At 26.9% G+C, this 24137-nt stretch overlaps 1 protein-coding gene across 1 annotated transcript; it reads left to right on the top strand.

Annotated features, from left to right (window-relative positions):
* Positions 1-2410: 2410 nt before the first annotated feature.
* LOC100213606 (phenylalanine--tRNA ligase, mitochondrial) lies at positions 2411-22303 on the top strand. Its single transcript, XM_065816682.1, has 4 exons — positions 2411-3219; positions 9091-9367; positions 9504-9772; positions 21992-22303. The coding sequence occupies exons 1-4, from the start codon at positions 2647-2649 to the stop codon at positions 22157-22159; spliced, it is 1287 nt and encodes a 428-aa protein (XP_065672754.1). The 5' UTR covers positions 2411-2646; the 3' UTR covers positions 22160-22303.
* Positions 22304-24137: the final 1834 nt, after the last annotated feature.

The raw sequence follows: 24137 nt of genomic DNA, 5'->3' as shown, positions 1-24137 counted from the left end.
AATCTGAAGTAAAAAAAATTATAACATTTAAAGCTCTTGTTTGGACATAATACGCTGATAAAATCATGCTAATTTCAAATAAAAGAATTCAAATAATTTGTAAATCGCCTTAACTACACCGAGTGCAAACAAATAATTATTAAATTATAAAGGAATCGTCAATCGATTTCAACTTGCTTAGGGAGCTCCAATGATTACTTAAATTTTAAAGTTTAAAACAAATTCAAAATTTAAATATAGTCAATTAAGTAGAGTTTTGAAATTTAGAATAAGTTTAAAATATAAATATTGCAAATTAATAAAAATATATTTTTTAAGTTACAGTTTAAAACAGAAAAGTTGTTCTACAATTAAATAAATTAAAAAACGGTTGCGAAAAAAACAACTTAAAAGCTAAATAATTTATAAATTATCTAGCTATTAAGTTGTTAAATGTAGCTATTAAATTATTAAATTTAATAATTCATTTTTAAAATATAAAGATCTAAAAATTTAGCTCAAATTTTTTTAAAAATTACTTTAGCCGCAAAAAAGCGGCTTAAATAATTTTGAAAAAAATTGGAGCTAACTTTTTTATAAATTACAATTTTCATCTCCATTTTTCTAGTCGGCGACCTAACGGATGATTCGAATAGTTACAATAGAAAAGTTCAGGGTTCAAAATCAAAGAAAAATATTAAAAGTTCAAATATCTTTTTTAATATAACTTATTATTTTAAATTAATTTAAATTTTCAAATTAATTTAATCGATTTAAATTGAAACTTAATTAAAATTAATTTCACACTAAAAAAATTCACACTTAAAAAACTAATTAAAAATTATTGAAGAAAAATATCGTTTTAATCAAACAACATTTGGATAATTTTTATTGTATTAAATGAATCAAGTTAACAAAAACCATAAGCTAAGTTTATTAATATTAAAATTAAGAAGCAGAGCACTTGATTTTAAAACAATATTTAAAAAAACAGTAATTTACCCGTTGCTTTGGTGTTGCCAATAGGAAAAAAATTGTATTAACTGCAATAATTTTTTAAAAGCATTTTAACAAAGTTAAACTAAGATTAAACTGAGTTAGACTAATATGATATCACTCCCCCTCTCCTCCTTCTAAAATAAAAAAAAAACAACCGTCTTTGCAACCCCTCTATATGGTAATCACGTAACTGTTTTGATATTGCAAATTATCACTCTTATTAATACAGTTATACTGAAAAACCTAATAAAAAAACTGGATGATTGAAAATATTGAGTTAAATCTTTGTTAGGTTAGGTGTGTGGTCGTGGTTAGAGCGCTTTAAAAACAGGAGATCAAGGTTCGAAACGAACTCTGGGCATATATTCGCGTCACGGTAAGGAAGGAAGTGTGAACTTCCTAGTTAAATGCACTTCCGCGGTGCTCTGTGACAAGACCGTTAGGTCTTCTTGGGGCACCTAAATAACAACAATAACAACAACAACAAAAAATCTCAAGACACCTTTTTTTTTTTTATTTTTTTTTTTTTTTTTAGGTGCCCCAAGAAGTCCTAACGGTCTTGTCACAGAGCACCGCGGAAGTGCAATTAACCAGGAAGTTCACGCGTCCTTCTTACCGTGACGCGAATATATGTCCAGAGCTCGTTTCGAATCTGGATCTCCTGCTTATAAAGCAAGCGTTCTAACCACTGCGCCACGGCCGCACTCAGCGTTCTAACCACTGCGCCAGCGTTCTAACCACTGCGCCACGGCCACACCTCAAGAATGTATTGTCTTGAAATCTCTCCTAAGCGTAACGGAACTTTTGTTCAAATTTTATTCAAATTTGTTAAAAAAAAACAAAAACGATTACTAAAATATTTTTAAAAATTATATTTGAAAATTTTATGTCTAAAAAATTATATTAGAAATTTTTTTTTTATTGATGTATAGAAATAGAATTAATGAATAGAAATTTTTGGCTAACGCTCCGCTAAGCTTAACGGAGAGATGAGATTACGGCACCTGGAAAATTCAACACCACCTCTGGGCAAGTTTAACAACATCGGTAAGGAAAAAAGCGTGAACTTCCTTTCAAATGCTCTTCCATGGTGCTCTGTGACAAGACCGTAAGTACTTTTTGAGGCACCTAAAATAATTAATAATAATAATAATAATAATAATAATAATAATAATAATAATAATAATAATAATAATAATAATAATAATAATAATAATAATAATAATAATAATAATAATAATAATAATAATAATAATAATAATAATAACAATAATAACAATAATAATAATAATAATAATAATAATAATAATAAAAAGCTCTGTTAAGGATACGCCGTTTGTCTAGAGAAACGGCGTATCACGTTGTCGGTAGTTTCTTACCTAAATACCAAATAAAGACGCAGAAGTTACAAACATTTGAATTGTAAAATTTTTTGGCGATTGCGGCTACGACGGCGGCGGCGGCCGAAAAGTCAAATATGTAGTAACAAACTGAAGAGACATTGCTTTTGTTTTTTTAGTTTTTTCTTCTTCACAATAAACTTTTTAAATTTCCTTATAATTATTTGGAATGTTTTAAATTATTCCTAGTCATCATATTGACCCGTTCTACTAATCAACTTACCCTGGCTTTCGGATCAATTGATTTACAAGTTGTAACAGTTTCATTATGTTTAAATTTTTGATCTCATCAAGATCAATTTGTTCTTTAAAGTCTATTCAAAGATGTTATTCTGTTAAAGAAGTAGCTTCAGCTATAGATCTAGAATTATTTGGAACAATTTACAAAACAGATAAGATGACAAATATCGGATCAAGTATAATAAGCAAACTCTCAAAAAAACTTCATTTGCAAAAGAACCACCCTCTTGAAAAAGTTAAGTCAAAAATAGTTGACCATTTCCATGGAAATTATCGTTCACGTCATGGGGGCTGCATATTTGCATCTATTGACAACCTAAACCCGATTGTCTCAGTGGATCAAAACTTTGATGGGCTACTTGTGCCAAAAGACCATGTAAGTCGCAGTAAAATAGATAATTACTATATAAATACAAATTATGTGTTAAGATCTCATACCACTGCTCATGAGAGAGACTTGATAAAAAGTGGTTGGAATGCATTTCTTAATACTGGCGATTGTTATAGAAGAGATGAGATTGATCGTACTCATTATCCTGTATTTCACCAAACAGAAGGAGTTCGAATATTTGAACAGCATGAGATATTTCAAGATAGTCTTGTAAGGTTTTATTTTTAATTTACTTATAAAAGCATATTTATTCAAAACTAATATCAAAATTATTTACTTCACTTTATGTAACTGGAATATAATTTACTGCTAGGAGTAGTCACTAACATTTATAGACCTATTTTGAAGTAAAATTTAAAGTGTAAAGATTTTTAAGTGAGATTTTCAGGAAGATCATCAATATAAATAAGAATCAACATAGGACTAAGGGGCTTGAGAGGTTACTAGAAATAAATGTATATTTTTTTAAACAAGTACAACTCTAATACTGGGTAATTCCACATCGAATCACCCAGTTTATTGGACCACGTATCTTTCTTTTTGTTTCATGTTTTGACACATAATTCCTATTTATAAAAAAACATTGCATGCTAATTTAAAATATTTCAGCTTAAAATGTTGAGCAGTTGGCGTGATATGGTAATTTTAATATTGGTGTGATTTTCTAAAATGACATTAAAATGTCATGAAAACTAGGAAAAAAAATGTTTTTCTAAATAAAATAAGTAATAACAATGGTAAAAAAAGAAAGAAAATAGTCATTTATATTACTTTTTTGATGCAGAACTCAATAAATGTAGTTAAAGTGTTGAAGGGAATAAGCCTAAAAGTTAATAAAACAACTAGTTTATATGACACAACTTTCGGACCCAATATCTCAAAACGCCTTCGTTTAATTTTTTTTTTTTGTTGCCATTACTATATACTTTTAGTTACTTATAATTTTACATTTCACCAAAAATCTAACTGGAAAAACAACAATAACATAGAACTCTATTTCATAAATCTATCACTTTTTCCAGAAATTGTCTAAAAATATTTGCAAATACAATAAAATAAATTTACTTTCATTTAAAAAGTTACTTAAAAATATACAAAATTTTTTAAGATATCGAAGCTGTAAATTATTTTGACTATATTTGTTAGAGTTCACAATATTTTTGCCATTGATTTGTATTTCTTCCATTTCCACGTTTTCAAGCGTAAAGTTTCTACTGAAACTTGAGCAAGCTTGTGGAACAGATAGTTTTTTCAATATATTTATGCTGGAAATTAAACAGTAGAATTTAGTTTTGGTATAATAGTTTTAAACTTTCTTGCACTCTCAACTACAGTCCCGCTAATCCTTTCTCATGATTATTTTCTGTGGGGTAAAAAAGTTCCATTTAGCTTTAAGGTCAATTTCACTTATTGTTATGCTGGTTAACATATATTATAAAATATATTTTACATCTTTTTGTACTACCCTGCTAACCATTATTGAATTAATGTAATTTGGGCAGATTGAGAAGTTTTTAATGGGGGTAAGATTAGTTGAAATACTTTGTATACATAGTTTAAATTGTGTTTAATTTTGGCTAATATAAAGCAATAAGCAATATGTTTTAGTACACTTTCATCGTCTTTATAGTATATCACTAATGGATGTAAAAAACATTGTTGGATGTTGATAGTTCTATATTTCATCTTGGACTACAAAAAATTTTCTACAAAGTTGCTGATGATTATTATGCTCGATTGGCCGTATTTTGTTTTAGTTGATTAAGGTAGTGTAATTGAGAATGAACAATTAAATAATGAACTTATAGCTTTTTAAAGCAAGATACCATAGTTCAAGAAATGTTGGAGCATCTGCTTTCAAACTCGATAGTGTTGTGCAATTTGTAGTTTAAAATTGCTTGTAGTTTATCTCAAAATTATCTTCATGTTCTCTAAAAATCTCATACAAGTGAGCATTTCTTTACCAGGACAATCATAACACTGTGCAAGTATACATTCTTTGTTTTTTACTAAATCAAACAGTTTTTGAAAGAAGATTCTTATACACTTCATCAATATTTAAGGCATGCACTAACAATATGGCATTTTGATATTAGGATTTTTTTAAATGCTATTTATTTCATAACACATTTTTGAGAGAAATTTTACTTTGGATGATGGTACTACAAAATCCTCATCATCTTGTTCACTCTGACTTTGTTCCTCTTTTGGATAATCTTCTCTTCTGGCAATCTTTTGTTTACAAGGAGGTTAGAGTTTCTTCCCAGGAACGATATTCAAGCTACTTTTAATCATGTCTTGTGAGTCTTTTATTGTAATTAATTCAAGGTTTTCTAAAAATAATTGAATTTTATAAAGCTTGTTTGCCTAAATCTTTATTTTGTTATGTTTTAGAAAGTAAAAAACTAAAAAAAATACATATAATAATAAAATATTTAGTGGTTTTGTTTATATTAAATGTGTATTGTGTGTATTGATCAAAAGGAATATGTATAGTGTATTGAATGGGTCACAGCAAGCTTTCTACCATATAGGATAAATATTTTTGAGTACTTTAAATATTTTTGAGTATGTCTTTCACATATTATTGTTAAGTTTGATAAATTAATGATACATTGTAAAGATATAATTGTTTTTTCTTCATTGCTTAAAGTTTCAATAACATCTTTTTGGGTTTCACATGTCTCTTATTATCCTAAGTAGGGTAGTTTCACATCAAACCTTCCATAGTTTAGGAAGTTTAATAGAAAAATTAAAATTTTTTTTTTTTTTATTAATTTGTTTCAAGAAACATTTTCTTCTTATGACCAACTCTTAAGAGTTTTTCAAAATTAGAATACTATTTTCTAGCATGCATAAAGACAAGATTCACTTAATATATAGTTGGAGAACATGCTACCTTGGGAGAAGTAATAAAATCAGACCTATGTATAAGAGAAATGTTAGACTTGCTTTTGTTAATGACTCTATTATAGATTTTTCAAAAGTTTTTAGAACCTTCTAAGATAAAATACAAGATTTTAATACCCTGATGCAGCCAAAGGATTCGAAATCAAAAAGCTTTCAGTTTGGCACAACAGTGTTGTACTTAGTCAAATGCAAACTGGAAAAGTTTTTCTGATTCTACAACCAGACTTAATGGTGTTATATTATCAACCATGCTCTTCAAAGATTTGTTTTAAAACATATATGTTTTTGTAAGGATCTGCAATGTGCATGCAATTTTAAAAGGAAAAAAAAAATGGTTTTGATAACTAAATTATTAAAATATATTTAATGTATAATAATTTTTATGAAATGTATTTGTTTTTGATCATTAAATTTTTAGGTCGGCTTATAAATGTTGAGTTAGGGGTTAAATGCTGTAGTAAAGCTAAACCAAATTGGTTTTTATGTTGAAATTGCTAAATGCCAAACTGAATTTTAAAGATTTACAAGTCTTATCAGGAAAGGTGTATGGTTGCATGCATATGACCACGCATACAGTATATTCTTTTGACAACTTGGCGACAACTTTTTGCATATTTTGATAATTTGCGTGCTTAAATGCACTGAAAAAGCCAAATTATTTTAGAAAAAATCAAAAGTAAACAAACCATAAAATAAAAATAAAAACAAACTTAACGAATGATAAAATAAATAAAGGATAAACTAGAGAAAATTAAAGCATAATAAAAATAATATTTTTTTAAATTTAAAAGCGTCTCAATTAACAATTTAAACCTAATTAATTTAACTTAAAAGCGCCTCAATAGTTTAAAGTTTAAAATATAGTTTATCCTATATGACTACGTTAGTGTAGCTCTTAGATTGATTTATAGTTACATATATGATTGCTTTGATTTATAGTTATATACATGATTGCGACTGTTTGATTCGTTAAGAGTTTTACTCTTTTAGTTTAGGTCAAGTTGTCAAAACTAAATATTGTATGCATGGTCATGCATGGTAAGGTGTGCAGTCTTGGGAAGGAAGAAAACTAAAAAAATAGCAAAGAGAAGAGTAATAAAGTGTAGTAATGCTAAATAAAAGCTTGTAAAAAACAAGTCAGAGGGTTCTAACTTAGTTTTATGAAAAAATGAATCGATTTGTAAGTACAGTGGTTTTCAAAAATATAAGATCACTTTGATTTTATTGACAGCTGTTCAATTACCTCTTAAATAGTTTTTTAAATGATAAATACTTAAAAACCTTGTTTAATTTTTGAGTTATATAATCAATTATGTTTCTATTGATATACAACACTTATTGATCCGATTTATCCTTTCTGAGTAATTTAATGGTAAGTTAAAGGAACACTATTACTTATTGAAAAATGTGTCAAAATTATAAGTCAAATCACAGTTTTTATTTTTATTTTTTGTTAATTCACCTCCCCAAGGCCCAGAAGGCCATTGCAGATGAGGAGGCTACTTAATTGTGGTGATATAGTCAGTCTATCAAAAAATTCAATGAGAAATAATAAAATTGTGTAGTGTTTTACTAAAAACACTGAAATCAGTCCAAAAAAAACACTGAAATCAACGGGAAATAACAAGGTTATGTGGTATTTTATTATGTTGTGTCTAAACTACGCTGAAAAACTCAAAACTTTCAAATGAAATAAAAAATGCACCAAGATTTGGAAGACCGTCATAACTTAATTCTAGGGATCAAAGCTTATTGTAATAAAGGGTAAGGGAAGATCCTAAAATTATAAACCAAGAACTGTCAACTGAGTTTAGTAATAAGGCTGGTTCCAACAAGGGTGCAAGCAGCCACTAATTAAAGTTGGAGGTTACTGAAAAAGAAAAGATGAAGATTGTAGAGCAAAATAACGATTGACAGACGACTTAAAGGATTGCAAATTATATGAATCAGGAAAGCAAGATGAAGGAAGCAAATTCCAAAGATCTGATGTTCAAGGAAAAAAACTAGACAAATAAGTGTTTTTAGAGCACTTAGGAACAGTCACAGAAAAAGGATGAGACTTAATTGAATGATGAGTAACACAAGAATGAATTTTAGTAGATAACACAAGAGATGCTAGCTCTTTTGAGCAGTGCCCATTATAGTATTTGTAGAAAAGAGAAAGAGAAGCAACATTACGATGATGTGATAATGGTTGGAAGTTGGCTGCAAGAGCAGGTCCAACTATGTTTACAATGCGTTTTTGCACCTTATCTAAAAGAGAAAGGGCATCATTAGAAGATCCACCCCAGATATGGCAACAGTGTACAATTTATGCTAGTCTAAGCATGTGACTATTGGAATTTTTAAATCAAAGGATAATATCTAACACTAAGATCCAAAGATGAAACATTCAAATTTAAATTAGTCTTACAAAGAGCAAGTAGATCTGCTGAATTTTTTATACGAATCAATTCTATGAGTGAAAAGTTACTACAAATATTTGTGAAAACTACAGATATTTGTAAAGAATAGATTGAAACAATTTGGTAAAGATGTTTAAAGACGTTTGTATGTTTAATATTTTTTGTTACTATAGTCATGTTTTAAATTATTAGAGAGAATTTGACTAAAGTATAAGTAATACTTAGCACCTAAGCAATAAGCAGTTGCCTCATTCCCATCGGCCTCTGAGAATTTACCACAGAGTTCTAGAACCTTACTACCAATGCCTCAGAACTATTAAACTGAGTTTTAAAACTGTACCCTTTTTAAAAGATAACATAAAGAGTTGTATAGCTACTACCAAAGGAAGGAGGAAAAAGTGTGAAGCCAACAAAAATTTCTTGTTTACCCCTAAAGTTATTGCCTAGGAGGTCTTCTGCAAGTCAGTAGTTGGGTGCAATTTGTATCTGTCCAAGATAAATAGTTTTATTCAGAAACCATCTCTTTTAGCTTGATGCATTTTTCTCTTAGAACTTCATTATGCTTCTATCACTACAAAATTTTAGTTTTCTCACTTTAAATTAATACAAAGAAAATAAATGTTAGTTACTTAAGAGTTGGTACTTGTACTTCTTGCTTTATTACTTATGTTGTTGTTGTTCAAAATATCTTTTATCCTGTGTATTATTTAAGTAAATGTTTAAAAATCATACAAATATATTAATCATTAAGTTATTTATTGTTTAGAATGACTCTTTGCGGTTAATTGAAAAGAACCCTACAAAGCGAACTTTTGAAAAGCAGGAATTAATAACTTTAGACGCAACAAAGTTTTTAGAGTTTAATCTTAAGTATACATTATCAAAGCTTGTTGAACATTTGTTTGGTCAAGATGTAGAAATGCGTTGGATTGATGCGTACTTTCCTTTTACACATCCATCATGGGAGCTAGAAGTAAAGTTTAACAATGAATGGATAGAAATGTTAGGTTGTGGTATTTTAGAGCAGAAAATTCTTCAGAGTTGTATGTAAAAACTTTTTAAGTTTTTTTAAATTTTATAGTTTTAAGTCTTAAATAATGGTGACAAAATGTTTTAGTTTTTATCTTTGTTTGCTACAACTGGAGCATCTGATAAATTTTTCATCTTTGTTTGCTACAGCTGGAGCACCTGATAAAGTTGGATGGGCATTTGGTCTTGGACTTGAACGATTTGCAATGAGGTTGTATGATATCCCAGATATTCGTTTATTTTGGAGTGAAGACGAAAGATTTTTAGGGCAATTTCGAAGCAGCAATGATCAAAAATTTAAGCCCTTTAGTAAATATCCTCCTTCATATAAAGATATTTCTTTTTGGGCTAACTCAGATTTCTCAGCAAATGATTTATTTGAAATTGTGAGAGGTGTTTCTGGTGATGTCATTGAAGAGGTATACTTTAAAATGTTAAATTTTAATTGATGACCCATTCTGTTTCTTAGTTCATCCCAGCTAACAATTAACATTCAAAAAATGTTGCCACAACATTCATTTGGTTCAAGTAACATTCGCTGCAAATATTACAAGAACCATCTTTTGTGAACTCTGATTACAGTTCTTGAATGTTCAATACAAACGTTCTAATAAAAAACAGTGAATGTTTACTTAATGCTCACTGCAAGCGTTTTTTTGAAAGCTCTTGAACGTTTACGCCAAGCACGCAATAATGAACACAGAAGTTTACTCAACGTTTTTCTTTTGTTTTTTAATTTTTTAATAAAACGTATGAATGTATTGGTTTAGACAAACTTTCTGTTTAAACTTACATTTGCTAGTTTTTGCGTAATGTAATTCTTTTTTGAACTTTCATAGCCTTTATTTATTTAATAATTGTTAAATAAGTACTTAAGTAAAAATTCATTTGTACTTATGTACAAATTCAACATGTTTTAAAAATGAGTTACACCATATCAAGCTTATTTGAGAGTCCATGATTTAATTATTACATTTCAACCATAAGGCACACAATTAACTGAGTTGATTACAATTAACAAAAATTCATACTAAAAAATAATACTTATTGCAAGGAACGTTTTCATTGCAATAAGTATTATTTTTTAGTATGTGCTTTAATGGGCACTAGCAACAATTTACATCAAAAGGCATATTACAATTTACAACACTTCATTAAAATGGAAAATTCTTTTTTTTTATTAAAAATTTAAATTTTTTTATTAAAAAAACAAAAGCTCTTTGTGGTTTTTATTAACAAACTAGTTTTATTTATGAATGACTTAAATGTACCATTTATAAAAAACTTAAACTGTTATAAACTGTCTATTCTATAAAAAAACAGTTTTATACACAAACCACTAAAATAAACACCACTAAATGAACATAAGTTAAATAAGTTAAATGAACATAATAATAGTTAGTACTCTAATATGATTCATAAGACACGCTTTACATAGTTGAAACAGGAAACTGTCTCCACTAAATAAATAGTCCATCAATATTCTGAGTGATTTCCAAGTCAAATAAATTGTCTAATTTGTCCTCTTCAAGATGATCTAGTATTTGTAGCAAATTTTTATTTATTCCAGGTAAACATATTGCATACCAGATTTGTAATCAATCTCTGAATGACAAACTGTTTTTATTAGAAGCATCAGAATCTAAATCAGATTGAACAGAAAACACTTTTTCTGAGTTCCACTAATTTTTTTTTTAAACAAATTTCTTTCAGTGTTGTTGTCACTTTGATTGTTGCTTTGCTGTGGTTATTGCTAAAGATTTCACTTAGCAGCTATCCACTTTGGTCTGTTTATCTGAAAAGCTTATTGTTATGCTTCATTTCAACTATTTTCAAGTATGATAATATTATATATTTTTTCTAAAACATAACTTAAGTATTTTAACAATATATTAAACAAAACAAGTGTAAATTATTCATTCATATTAAACAAAATAAGTGTAAATTATTCATGTAAAGCATTTGTGTACCTATATATAAATATGGCTATTACTCATATTTGTAAGAGTATATTATACATGTTGACTAGTCAAATCTGACAAGTACAATTAATAAGTTATTCGTAATTGTCAGAGTTGACTAGTAAACATGTATAATTGTCATGTTTATAATATAATATGTATATAAATTATGCATGATATGTATATAATTTATGCATAATATGTATATAAATTATGCATAATATGTATATAAATTATGCATATATTATAATATAATATGTATATAAATTATGCATAATATGTATATAATTTATGCATAATATGTATATAAATTATATACATATTTAATACGTGTATAATTTAAATACATATTATACTACTAAATACTTCTAAATTATACATTAGTAATACTATTTAGTTATATGTTTTATCTAGAAAGTTGAAACACAATATTTCAATTATTTAGCTTAAAATAAACGATACAATAATTTAACCTATGATACTGCTCAAATATGCTTTCTTTAGTCAGATATTATGACCTAATTTAAGTACAAATAACAGTTGAAATGAGAATAGTGTAATACCTTGTAAACAATACAAACTCAAAAAAGAACAAGGACAAGAAAATAAACAGAAATTAAAAAAAAGAAAAAAGAAAATAAACCAAAAAAAAATTAAACAAATATATATTATATATATATATATATATATATATATATATATATATATATATATATATATATATATATATATATATATATATATATATATATATATATATATATATATATATATATATATATATATATATATATATATACAGTGCTTTCAAAAAAAATAGATGTAGTAAAAAATTGGGTACATTTTCTTTTTCAAAACATCGTAAAATCAAAAAAAAATTTATAACTAGCACGTCAATAACAAGTTCAATATTTACTTTTTTTTTAATAATTTACTTTTTTCAAAGGAATTCAAAAAACATACCGGAAAGATTGTAAAATAAAAGTAGGCACAAACTTTTTAATTGACTTCCGTTCTACTTTTCTTTTCAACCCAACTGTTATTCATAGTTATTTTATTAATTTATATGTTAGTTTGACAATTTCGCATAAAGTGTTGGATAAAATTACTTATAATGATCAGTTTAGTCACATGCAAAGAATTTTAAAATAATTTGATAAGACCTAAAAGTAAATATACATAGAAATGGGTCGAAAAGCAGTAAGCAAAGTAACAAAATGGCAAATAATAGGTAGGAAGGATGGCTTAATGATCAGTAATAGAGAAAAAGCAAGAAAATTAAAAATTTCAGAGAATTGCATCAGATATACTCTAAAGATATTTGAAACAACAGGTGGCATCCAAGGCCATGCAGGATCAGGAAGGTTAAAAAAAACAACGACTGAACCCAAAAATAGTCTTATATTTCGTCAAGTAAGAGCCAATCCGATGTTAAGTTATTGTTAACTCACTGACGCATTCAACAAAAACCGGAAAAAATGTATTTTTTCCGGTTTTCGTTGAACGGTTTTCAAGATTTTGTGCTTGCCCACACAGCTCATACAGTAAGAGCATGGATGAAAGAAAATAAAGTAGATTTAATGCCCTGGCCAGCTCGATCACCAGATTTGAATTCAATTAAATCTATTTGGGCTTTGATGGACAAAGAATTAGTCAAATTGCAAATACAATCCATAAATAGCCTAAAGCAAGAATTAGGTACCATTTGGAGAAGAGTTCCACACGAAATTTGCAACTATTTTGTAAAATCGATGCAAAAAGATGTGCTGCTTGCAAAAAAGCTTGTGGGGGATATTTTAAATACTAGCTTAGATGTTATTTTTGTTTCTTTAATTTTTTGTATATTGCAGTTTTAATTGATATTTTTGGTTATTATGTTTGATAACATTTTTGTATGCGATTTTATGTTTTAGTATGCCATCCAATAAGTAAGATTTGTTTAAGAAAGATTTTTCTTGCAAATAAAATAAAATTTGCTCAATGTCTTCTTTAGTTTTTATTTTATGGTAGTTTAAATGTGCTTTAAGCAACAAAATTTTACTGTGCCTTTTTTTTTTGAAAGCACTGTCTCTCTCTCTATTGTGCGGCTGTGATGCAGTGGTTAGAGGGCTTGCTTTATAATCAGGAGATCCAGATTCGAAACAAGCTCTGGACAAATTTTCGCGTCACGGAAGGAAGGAGGTGTGAACTTCCTGGTTAAATGCACTTCCGTGATGCTCTGTGACAGGACCGTTAGGACTTCAAAATATCAAAATATATATATATATATATATATATATATATATATATATATATATATATATATATATATATAAACATATATATACATATATAAATAAATATATATTATAGAATTTATAGAAATAGTTGATATTATACTTGCTTTGTAGGAAATTTCAGTCAATATTTCCAGTGTGTATAAAATAATATCTTCTATTAAAATTTTATATTAAAGTTTTAAACTCTTTATCCTCCTCTTTGTGATAACCTTGTAGATTGGCTATGAGCCTGTAATAATAGAGTAAACCATTTGGAAAATATAGGTTACATCTTATTAATAATGCAATGTTTTCAATTTTAACGTAATTAGAAAAATCCTATACTAAAATAATAGTCAACTGTTATCAATTAGTATCATTTATAGGTAATCATAGCTCAATTATAGGTATTATTGAGAAATATTAGGAAATAATTTATTTCAACTTTTTAAACAAAATTTCTAATTTAATATGTATGCTAAACATCTTAAGTATGTATTTTCAACTTGTTGCAAAGAACTTTACAGTACTTCCTTAATGTGACTAAGGCAAATATTTTGGTATGAAATATAAACAAGGAGCTAATTGGGACTAAAGTTTACGCGCAGAAACATAATATTGAGTTCATAATTATAATTACCAATATTTATATGCTGGCCTTGTTATGAGATTTTGTTGCATAACAGAAAAGCATAAATTTAGCTCAATAATGATATTTACACCGTTAAAAGTTTAATTACATCAGTTGCGTGTTTTAAAGTACCTCATGGTAATTAAATTTTTGCTTTTAAAATGAAATAAATATAAAATGAAATAAATATAAAGTGTTTACTTAATGATTGTGTTATTTTTATTCGGTTATCAAAGTATGGTGTTTTTTTAAATCTATAAAAATGTTCTTCTACATAAAAATTAACTAAGTTTAAGTTATTTGAAAGAACTTTTTTGTTATGACGTCATTTATTAACTTTCAAAGCGCATTAATCAAATCAGTATTTGAAAAAAAAAATCAAAGAGTTGGAACTTACCTTCGAGAAAAAAAAATGGCGTTAAAAATTATAAAGTTTTTTGCTAAGATCTTGATAAATAATTTGTTCTAGAAAGTTTGATTAACACGAAACTTATTTTTCAAGGATTTTTTTATCATATGAACACAACTTGTCTTGGCACTTGGGGATCACTTTACTAGTCAAAAAATAAATAAAAACTTTCAACTTTTTTGTTAACATTTTAGCTTAAACAAAATCTTCACATACTACTCATAAACTAGTTAATCATTTCTAATCAATTTGTTCAGGCTATGATCAATTTAAAAAATTAATGATAAAGAATAAACTTTTGTTAAAAAGCAATTTCAAAACTGAAATGTAAAAAAAAAAGTTATATGTAATACGAACATTTAAAAAGTAACTTGAATTAAATTTATTAAAATTTTTTGGAAATTATAACACTAAAAAAAAATTATAAAACGGAACATTTTAAAATTTTTAAAACAATTTTAATTAAATTTAAAATAAATTTATATTTATTAATGTATTTATTATATTAATATTAATAATATTAATAAATTTAAATTTAAATTTAAAAAAGTTATATTAATAAATTTAATTTAATAAGTTAAATTAAAAAGTTTTTTTTAAAAAACAGAAAATAGAAAAAAGTTTATCTATATGTTTTACTATCTAATAAAAAAAAGATCCACATGTTTTTTACAACAATTATTTACAACTTAATGTTTTAATAAACTGTTTGAATAAACTAATCGAAAAAAGTTTTTGTGTTATGTAAATTGCTTAATGCGTATGTGAAATCGCCATTTCTTATGTGAAATCCAAATGGCATAATGTTTCTTAACAAGGCCTGTATATGAAACAAAGTTATTATCCAAAATAATATTTATTATTATAGTGGTGATTAGCTCCTTATTTAAATTTCATACCAATAGATTTGCGTTAGTATAGTGCAAAAAATAGGACATATGTGTGCTTATGGATTTCATTGCAATAAGTATTATTTTTTAGTATGAATTTTTATTAATTGTAATCAGCTCAGCTAATTGTGTGCCATATGGTTGAAATGTAATAATTAAATCATGGGCTCTTAAACATGCTTAATATGGTGTATTCAGTTGTAAAACTTATTGTTTTGTACTTAAGTACAAATAAACTTTTACTTTAGTACTTATTTAATATTTTTCAAATAAATAAGGGTTGTGTAAGTTCAAAAAAGCATTACATTACATAAAAACTAGTAAATGTAGGTTTAAACATTTTTCCATCTAAACTTATATATTTATACATTTAGTTAAATTAAAAAAAGTAAAATGTTGGGTAGACTTCCGTGTTCGTTATTGCTTGTTTGAGTAGAACATTTAAGAAGTATCAGAAGAGCGTTTGCAGTGAACCTTAAGTAATATTTTCTAAAACATTTACAGAGAGTTCATAAAATGTGCTCAACATTCTCAATGCGCATTGAACGTACTTGAATTTTTTGTGTTAGCTGGGATTACAAGGTTCAAAAATATAAATAAATTTATATTTCAATAGAGGTCATTATTCAAAAGAATTCCTTATATTTACCTCAAATTTTATTTTTATATTGATATTCTGTCTTTAGTGGTATACCGTATTTTTAATAACATTTATTTTGACTTATTGATATATTTTACGTGAGTTATCACAGTCGTATATGTTATAGTGGCTGCGATAAAGCAGTTTGTAAGCAAAATATTTATAGGTCTAACTCAATCATATTGTTTCTCTGCGTAATGAGCTTTTTTTCATTAAGGTTTCTGTTTTTAATTTATTGGGTTGTACCAACATTAGTAAAGTTTATGTTTTTCATTTATAGGGTTGTACCAACATTATTAGAAATATAACAAATGTTATCAATGTCTTTAATCATTTTAATGACTAAAATATATTTAGGCCATATGAAACAATTTTAAAGTATAGAAAAATAATTGTGTTCAAATTTCCATCAATGAAAAAAAAGCAATGGTTATATTTAGGGTTTCATTCGAAAGTAATGATGCACCCTATTCTTAAGAATTTAATGAAAACCGATTAACTTTATAAAATTTTAAAAATTTCTCATTCAGATTGGAAAAAAAGCTTTACTAGAGGACGTTGTTCTTACCAGTTTGACTATATAACATGTTACATAGACTACATAACATGTTACATAGCATAAAAAGTTCTTTTTAAAATCGTTCAGCAGCAAGCAGCAGAGAAGAAAAGTCAAGTACAGCCTGCATATACCTAATTAAAAAAAAGAAAAGAAAAAAAATATATAAATAAATAAATAAATATAAAATCTTAAATTGCATAATTATTAATTTACAATTTATTTTGAATAATAATAAATAAATGAAAATAGACTGCTTGTATAACAGCCTAGCTCTTTCTCTTTCCATCAAAATACACACATAGCTTTTTTCCCTTCAGGGTAGTTATAATTTCTTGCCTGAGCATATCTCCTAATATCTCAATCTTAACATGTTATGTAATCTATGTAACATGTTGTATAGTCTTATGCTTTATATTATAGTATTATAGTTAAGTCTAAAATTTTCACAATTAAAAAACACCTTAATATGTTAATACCATATTTTTGATACATAGAACTTTTTGATTAAATAACGGTGCTTTTTAATAACTTTTTTAGTATTTGTGTGTTTTTGGGGACTAAAAAGTTTAATGAGCTAAGACTGAATGCCTATCTCCTCAATTTTTCTGTTGCACTAATTTACTTACTAATACCATTTACAAGAAAAACATTTGAATTAATGAGTGTTAAACTAATAGGAAAATCTAAAATTTACTACTGATTTACTCATACCATGTTACTTACTCTTAGTCTAAAATTAACAAGACAAAGAAACCAAACAATAAGTGATATGCTATACAAAAATATGTGCAACATAAAAATGACATGTATCAATACAATCAGGTGTGAGTGAGTTAAATATATTTTTAATAATATTTCTTTAATTTACTTGAAAAGAAATCCTAAGTGCTGAGACAAGTTGTGTTCACAAATAAACCTTAGAAGCATAAAAATCTTAGAAAGATTAGAAATTAAAACTAAAACTTTTTTTAAATGTTTTTTGTGAAAAAAATTTCTGGTGTATAGATATTCTGATTAATTCATTTATAGTTGATATCAATAAACATCAGTATTGTTTTTTAAGTTAAATTCTTTTTTAAAAAACTTCAATTATAACTTGTTATGTAAAAAAAAAAAAAGAAAAAAAGTAAAAAAAATTTAAAAAAAAAATAGTAAATTAAACATGAGAAATGAAATAAAATATTAAAATAATATTATTGTTAGTATAGTTTTTATCCATATCTAAATAAAATAAGTTCAGCAAGGTTAATTAAATCAACATAGTTGTTAATAACTATCAATTATCCATTATTATTATTGTTGTTTATTAATACATTATTTTAATAGAAGAATAAAAAACATAAATACTCAAGTTGAAGAACGCTTTAAAAATATTAAATTTGATTAGCTTATGTATTGCGCATTTAATATGCTGAATTCTAGTAAAAACAAAATACTGTCCAGGGTGGGCCATAAATAGGTTACTGATAAGAAATTTCCACCATGCACCCATTTTACAATTTGAAATTTAATACAAATTATTATTTAGTAAGAACAAATTATTAACTAGTAAGAACAGTAAGTTTATATTAATATAAAGAAAAGTCAAAATAAGTTAAAGCAAATGTTCAAGTTGTTGACCGTTAAATTCAATACATTTTGCCCAACAATCAGTTAATGAATAACACACAGTTTTACATAACTCTGGTGAAATTCCTCTAAAAGCCTCTGTTATGCGCAATTTCAACTCATCTAAATTTTCCACAGGAACAGAATAAACTTTTTTTTTTAAAACACTCCATAGAAAAAAGTCTAAAGGCATGAGATTGGGGGATCTTGCAGGCCACTCACAGAAACTTCTGCGGCACCCAATCCATTTGTTTGGAAGATAAAAGTCTAGTCAATCTCGAACTACCAAAGCATAATGTGGCGAGCACCATCCTGTTGTAGTATAAATTCTTGCTTTTGTCGATTATTGAGTGAAGGCCATAGATAGTCTGACACCATTGAAAGATAGCTTTGAGTTGTTACAGTCCCTTCAAAAAAGAACATACCAATTAAACCGTTGACATTTAAACCTGTTGCAATGAACCATGATGTGTTGATGTTGTTGGATAATCTTGAGAATGTTGTTTGATTTCTTCTTTCTTAGCATCTGTGGTCATGCTGACTGAGCTCCCTGTTCTTTTAGCATCCATTACTGTTCCGGTTTTCTCAAACTTTGCAACTAATTCACAAATACATAAAGGTTTTTATTTGTTGCTATAATCATTCTTTTTCAATAACCTACTTATGGCCCACTCTGTATATGTTTTCTAATTACCCCAAAATATTCCTAATACAATATAAAAATAAAATGATAAGTTTGGTAAATTTATTATTTTATTTTCAATAATAAATTTATTATTTTATTTTTAAAAATAAATTTCCAGCAGAATTCTTTTGGCTAATTGTTACAGATGAGCTTATAAATTTTTTATTATTTTTTAATTAACCTCGATAAGGCTCCAAGGGACTCTACAGTTGAGGAGGCTACTACAGTTGAGGAGGCTACTACAGTTGAGGAGGCTACTACAGTTGAGGAGGCTACTACAGTTGAGGAGGCTACTACAGTTGAGGAGGCTACTACAGTTGAGCTGTTTAACTTTATTTGCAACTCTCTGCATATTCTTATTCATATTAAGTTCCTATAATAAAGATTAGAAACCAATCAATGCAGAAGATATGTGATCAATGAAGATATGTGATCAATGAAGATATGTATCAGTTTCTTGGAATTCTTTGTATTGGATGTGACAAATTGGTATCCTTTGAGTGCTACTGGACTAAGAACAGTCATCATAGAGTCCAATGTTTTCTAGAACAATGTTACAAGATAAATTTCAGCTAATGCTACAGTTCTGACATTTTGTTGATGGGAGGCTGAATAAGCACAAATTTCATAAGTGTGAACTGGCATAAGTGCGAAGCGTTGTAAAAACTGGCATAAGTGTACCAAAAGAATTTGCAAATATTAGCATATGTGCAAACTGGCATGTGTGAAACAGTTACAAAAACTGGCGTAAGTGTGAACTGGCATAAGTGCAAATTGGCATAAGTGCGCTGAATAAAATTGCAAATATTAACATAGGTGTGTATTGGCATTTATGCCAATTCGCACTTATGCCAATGTTAACAAATTCTTTTGGCACACTTATGCTAGTTGGCATTTATGCTGATTCGCACTTATGCAAGTTTTTGCAACTTCTTTGCACTTATGCTAAATTGCACTTATGAAATTTGTGCCTAATTAATCATTCCTTTGTTGAAAATGAAATTTTAGGTAGTAGACTCTTATTGGATTGTTTGGGCTTCTTTATTTTGTTAATACAATTGGGAACATTGTAAAAATTATGAAATAAAAAATATAAAAAAATTCCAGTTGATGAATCAATAATGCTTTAGAAAGATCATATATGGATGTATCAGCTTTTATATGGAGCTTTTTAATTGTGATTTTATTGTAATAGAAATAAAAATCTTTTCTGGAGAGGCAACTACAAATAAGCACTTGTTCGATTAAATGTGAGCATTGTTTTATATTTAATTAAGAACTTTTTGGAAAATGGTTATCTCCATTACACTAATAAATAGTACAATTCATTTAAATGATCAAACACATGATAAATAAAATAAAAAATACATATATTGTACATTAAGAAGTGATCTCAAGTCAAATTTAAAAAAATTAACAAAAACTAAACTGAAAAAAGTGTCATAAACATAATCAAGGAACGTGCTAGTTGTTGTAAATAAAAGAGATGCTAATGATTAACAAAATATGAAAAAACGGAAGAGGTGAAAAGAAAATCAAACCCAACATTGTTCAAGATTAAAATCAAGGCATGTCAGAAGTATATTGGGTTGATAAAATGGTATCATATTATGACTGCCTATGAAAGTCAACTCAATGGTACAAAAAAATAGCTCTTCATCTTTTCAATATATTTGTGTTTAACACATACCATCTTATGTAATTGCTGGAAATATGTAATAAATAAAGCTATTCCTTTGGTTAAGTTTAGATTTAATAAATTTATTGGGTAAAAGCTTAAATGAAGTTTTCTATCAAATTAACAACAATAATCTCCAATACTTAACTTCATTACCATCAAATTAAGAATAAAAATTGCCCACAAAACCATATCCAGTTTGCACCTAAATAAAACGTAAAAAAACATTATGTGAATGTTTTAAAATATGTAATGCAAAAGAATAAGTCACAATACTTTTCATTAAAGAAAATTGCAACAATAAATATACTTTAATTTTATCTGTTATAAGCTTTATCTATTTTTATTCTCATTTGAATTAGACTACCTGTTTTTTTAAGTACAAGCTTGAATGCAATTTATTATGAAAATCCACTGTGAAGCTAAAGAATAAAAATTATATGTGTTTACATAGCCAATCAGATTCAATATGATTTGAAATAAGTTAGAAGGACTACCTGTTTACTATTAGGTTGAAAATTTATTATGCCAGTTTTCTATGAGTATTTTTGTTGTTGGCAAATAGTAGGCAACCACTTACTATGAGTATTATAGCAGCCAACAGGTTTTTTTTTACTTCTAATTTTTGTTTTACCACACTCTCAGTCACATCTAAAGCAGTAGTCTTAATGACAAAATCATTGCATTAAGAAGCAAGTTGAGCACTGTACTTCCAGTGTTCCAAGGTACTTTGTGAGTTCAAACCTGTATCTCTTGTATATGAAGTGAGTGCTCTATTACTTCACCATTGCTGCATTTTAATATGAAGAGTTACTTAGCTAAAAGATGTTGCTAAAACATGAGCTAAGCTAGCTTTTTTTTTAATTAAATAAAATTTATGTTTTTGGCTTATGAAGTTGTGAGGATTTTAATAACATTAGCAGAAAATAAATAGTTAAATGAAAAATAAGGTGAATGAAATGAAGTCTTTTTCAAAAGAGTTGGAAAACATTTCATTTTTCTGAAAATTTTCGCTGTTGGAAATCTAGTAATACAATAAAGTGTTAAGTTTGCGGTAGTGGTGTAATGGTAGAGCGCTCGCTTCATAAGCAAGAAGTTCGATCCCCACCACTTCCCTGGTAGTACCGCACTTAACTTTTTTCTCTGCGCAGCGGACCTTATTTTTCATTTAACTATTTATTTTCTGCTAAGAGAGAGGGTTATAACCACAATTATGTAGCCTCCTGGTCTGTAGTGGTCTTCTGGGCCTTGGGGTGGTGAATTAACAAAAAAAAAAAAAAAAAAAAAAATTTTTTATAATTCAATTTTATATCTAATAGATGACACTGCTTGATCAGTTCACACATCCAAAGACCCAAAAACAAAGTTTCTGTTATCGTATTACATACCGTGCTATGGATAGAACATTATTTGATTCTGAAGTAAATATGTTACAGGAAGAAATACGAAATCAAGTTCAAAAACAGTTAGAAGTTGAACTGAGATAATTTTGTAGTTGTAATTTTAATAGCTGGTTTGTAATGATAAAAGTTTATGAAAGAAAGTAATTTTTTTATTTGATAAAACTTTTAGTCCTTACTGCAATTATTATTATTATTTATTATGTATTAAATTATTTTAATGCATGAAAATTTATAATTTATATGTTAAATAAATCAAATTTTTTTAAATTTCCCAGATTACCATCTCAGATTTTCTGGAAATTTATACCTTCTGTAGGTTTTATGAAAAAAAGATTTCCTCAAAGTTTTAACCTAATATCTTTAAGCATTCTGAAGGTATAATTTTTTAAAAACTAAATTGAAGCAAGAAGACAAGTTTTGAGGTGCTTATTAGAATTACGTGTAGAAGTCTCAGTATTTCTGAAAGATAAATACATATATTGTACATTAATTCTGTAATTAATATTGTAATTTAATTCTGGAAACTGATATTTTTTTGCAAGGAGTTGCCTAATTAACTGACATCTTGAAACACAATAGAATTATTTTGAAGAGTACTTTTGCCCTAAAAGCGTTAATTAGATGATTTGGGTGTGAGGCTATTTATGCTTAATATCAATGATAAAGATCTTATTTAAAAAGATGCAAGTTGAATTTCATGCAAAGGTTGTTTGTAGATTTTGGTGTAGTTTAGGACAAGCTTACTATCTCCTTGTTAACCAAGCAATGTCCATATTAATTCTATTTGCTGCTACTTACCGTTGTAAGTCAAATTTCTCAGCATTAGTGTCAATAAAAACTAAAAAATGGTAACCAGCTAGGCATCAAAGGCGATATGCATCTTAGATTGTCTAAGAGAATTTCTCAATTAACTGTGCTTATTAAAAAGAAACAGCAGCAACCATCTTATTAAATAACTGTCATGTCAAATTTTAAAGGAGGTCCTTGACTAAAAAAAAAGTTAACAACCACTGTTTTTGGTAATTTTTAAAATAAAATCCCAGTCCAAAATGACCAAAACTTTTTTAAAATTTAAGTTTTTGAAAGGTTTATGTTTAAGTACAACTTTACAACAACTTTAGTTTTTAGATAATTATAACTTTAGAATGCTTAAAAATATTTACTTTAAAATATTTTTTGAAATCCCTATTTCCATAAAAGTAAATTTCAAGGAAATCTGAGATGATGACCTAAGAAGGTTTAGGTCATATTATATGACACTTATTATTTGTTATTATTATTATTTGTAGTTATTTGTTATAAAAATTTGTTTAAACTTGTTGTACTCATTAATGTACTAAAATTAAATGTTATTTAATATTAAAGATACTTTTTTATTTTATAATAGTTTATAAAATAATTTTTTTTTTTTTTTATGAAAGTACATTTTAAATATAAGATTAATGCAGGTAAAAAATAAAACATCAAATTTTTTTGAATAAAACTGGTGCATCAATGTTTCTTTATATTCCTCTTTATATATCATCATATAAATATATATTCATAAACAAACTTTACCCTCCTTGTGTTTAAGTTTCAACAGATGTCAAAGTTAAATTTACAATAATTAATATGTTTAAAAAATGTGCAGACTGATGAACTATGTTTTTATTATTACATAAAGATTTTAAATAAGTTTCAATTATTTGCATAAAATGAAACTTTAAAAATTAAAATTATAAAAATATTCAATTTTAATGTGTGTGTGCATATATATATATATATATATATATATATATATATATATATATATATATATATACAGTGTCCGACAAAAAAAAAGCTTAGGTAAACTCTCAAAAAATTACAACAAAAAAGAATGACAATCAAATATTCTTTACAATATATATATTTTTTAATACTATTTCAGGAAGAAATAATTTATTTCAATAGTGTATCTTTAATGTTCTAGAAATATATTTGGGCAAACTACAACCACATGTTTACGTCATTTTATTATTTGTCAATTAGAGCTTGACATGTCGAATTCTGGACAATTTTTTGGCGAGTTGTGAAAAAAAAA

Source organism: Hydra vulgaris, chromosome 13 (assembly GCF_038396675.1).
Source record: "Hydra vulgaris chromosome 13, alternate assembly HydraT2T_AEP".
Lineage (NCBI taxonomy): Eukaryota > Metazoa > Cnidaria > Hydrozoa > Anthoathecata > Hydridae > Hydra > Hydra vulgaris.
Note: the sequence above shows the minus strand (reverse complement) of the source record. Positions and strands in the feature narration are given on the sequence as shown.

Coding starts and splice junctions, on each gene's coding strand:
- LOC100213606 (XM_065816682.1), top strand. CDS start 2,647: ATGTTTAAATTTTTGATCTCATCAAGATCAATTTGTTCTTTAAAGTCT. Junction 9,368..9,503: donor GCAGAAAATTCTTCAGAGTT/GTATGTAAAAAC, acceptor TGTTTGCTACAG/CTGGAGCACCTGATAAAGTT. Junction 9,773..21,991: donor CTGGTGATGTCATTGAAGAG/GTATACTTTAAA, acceptor TATATCTAATAG/ATGACACTGCTTGATCAGTT.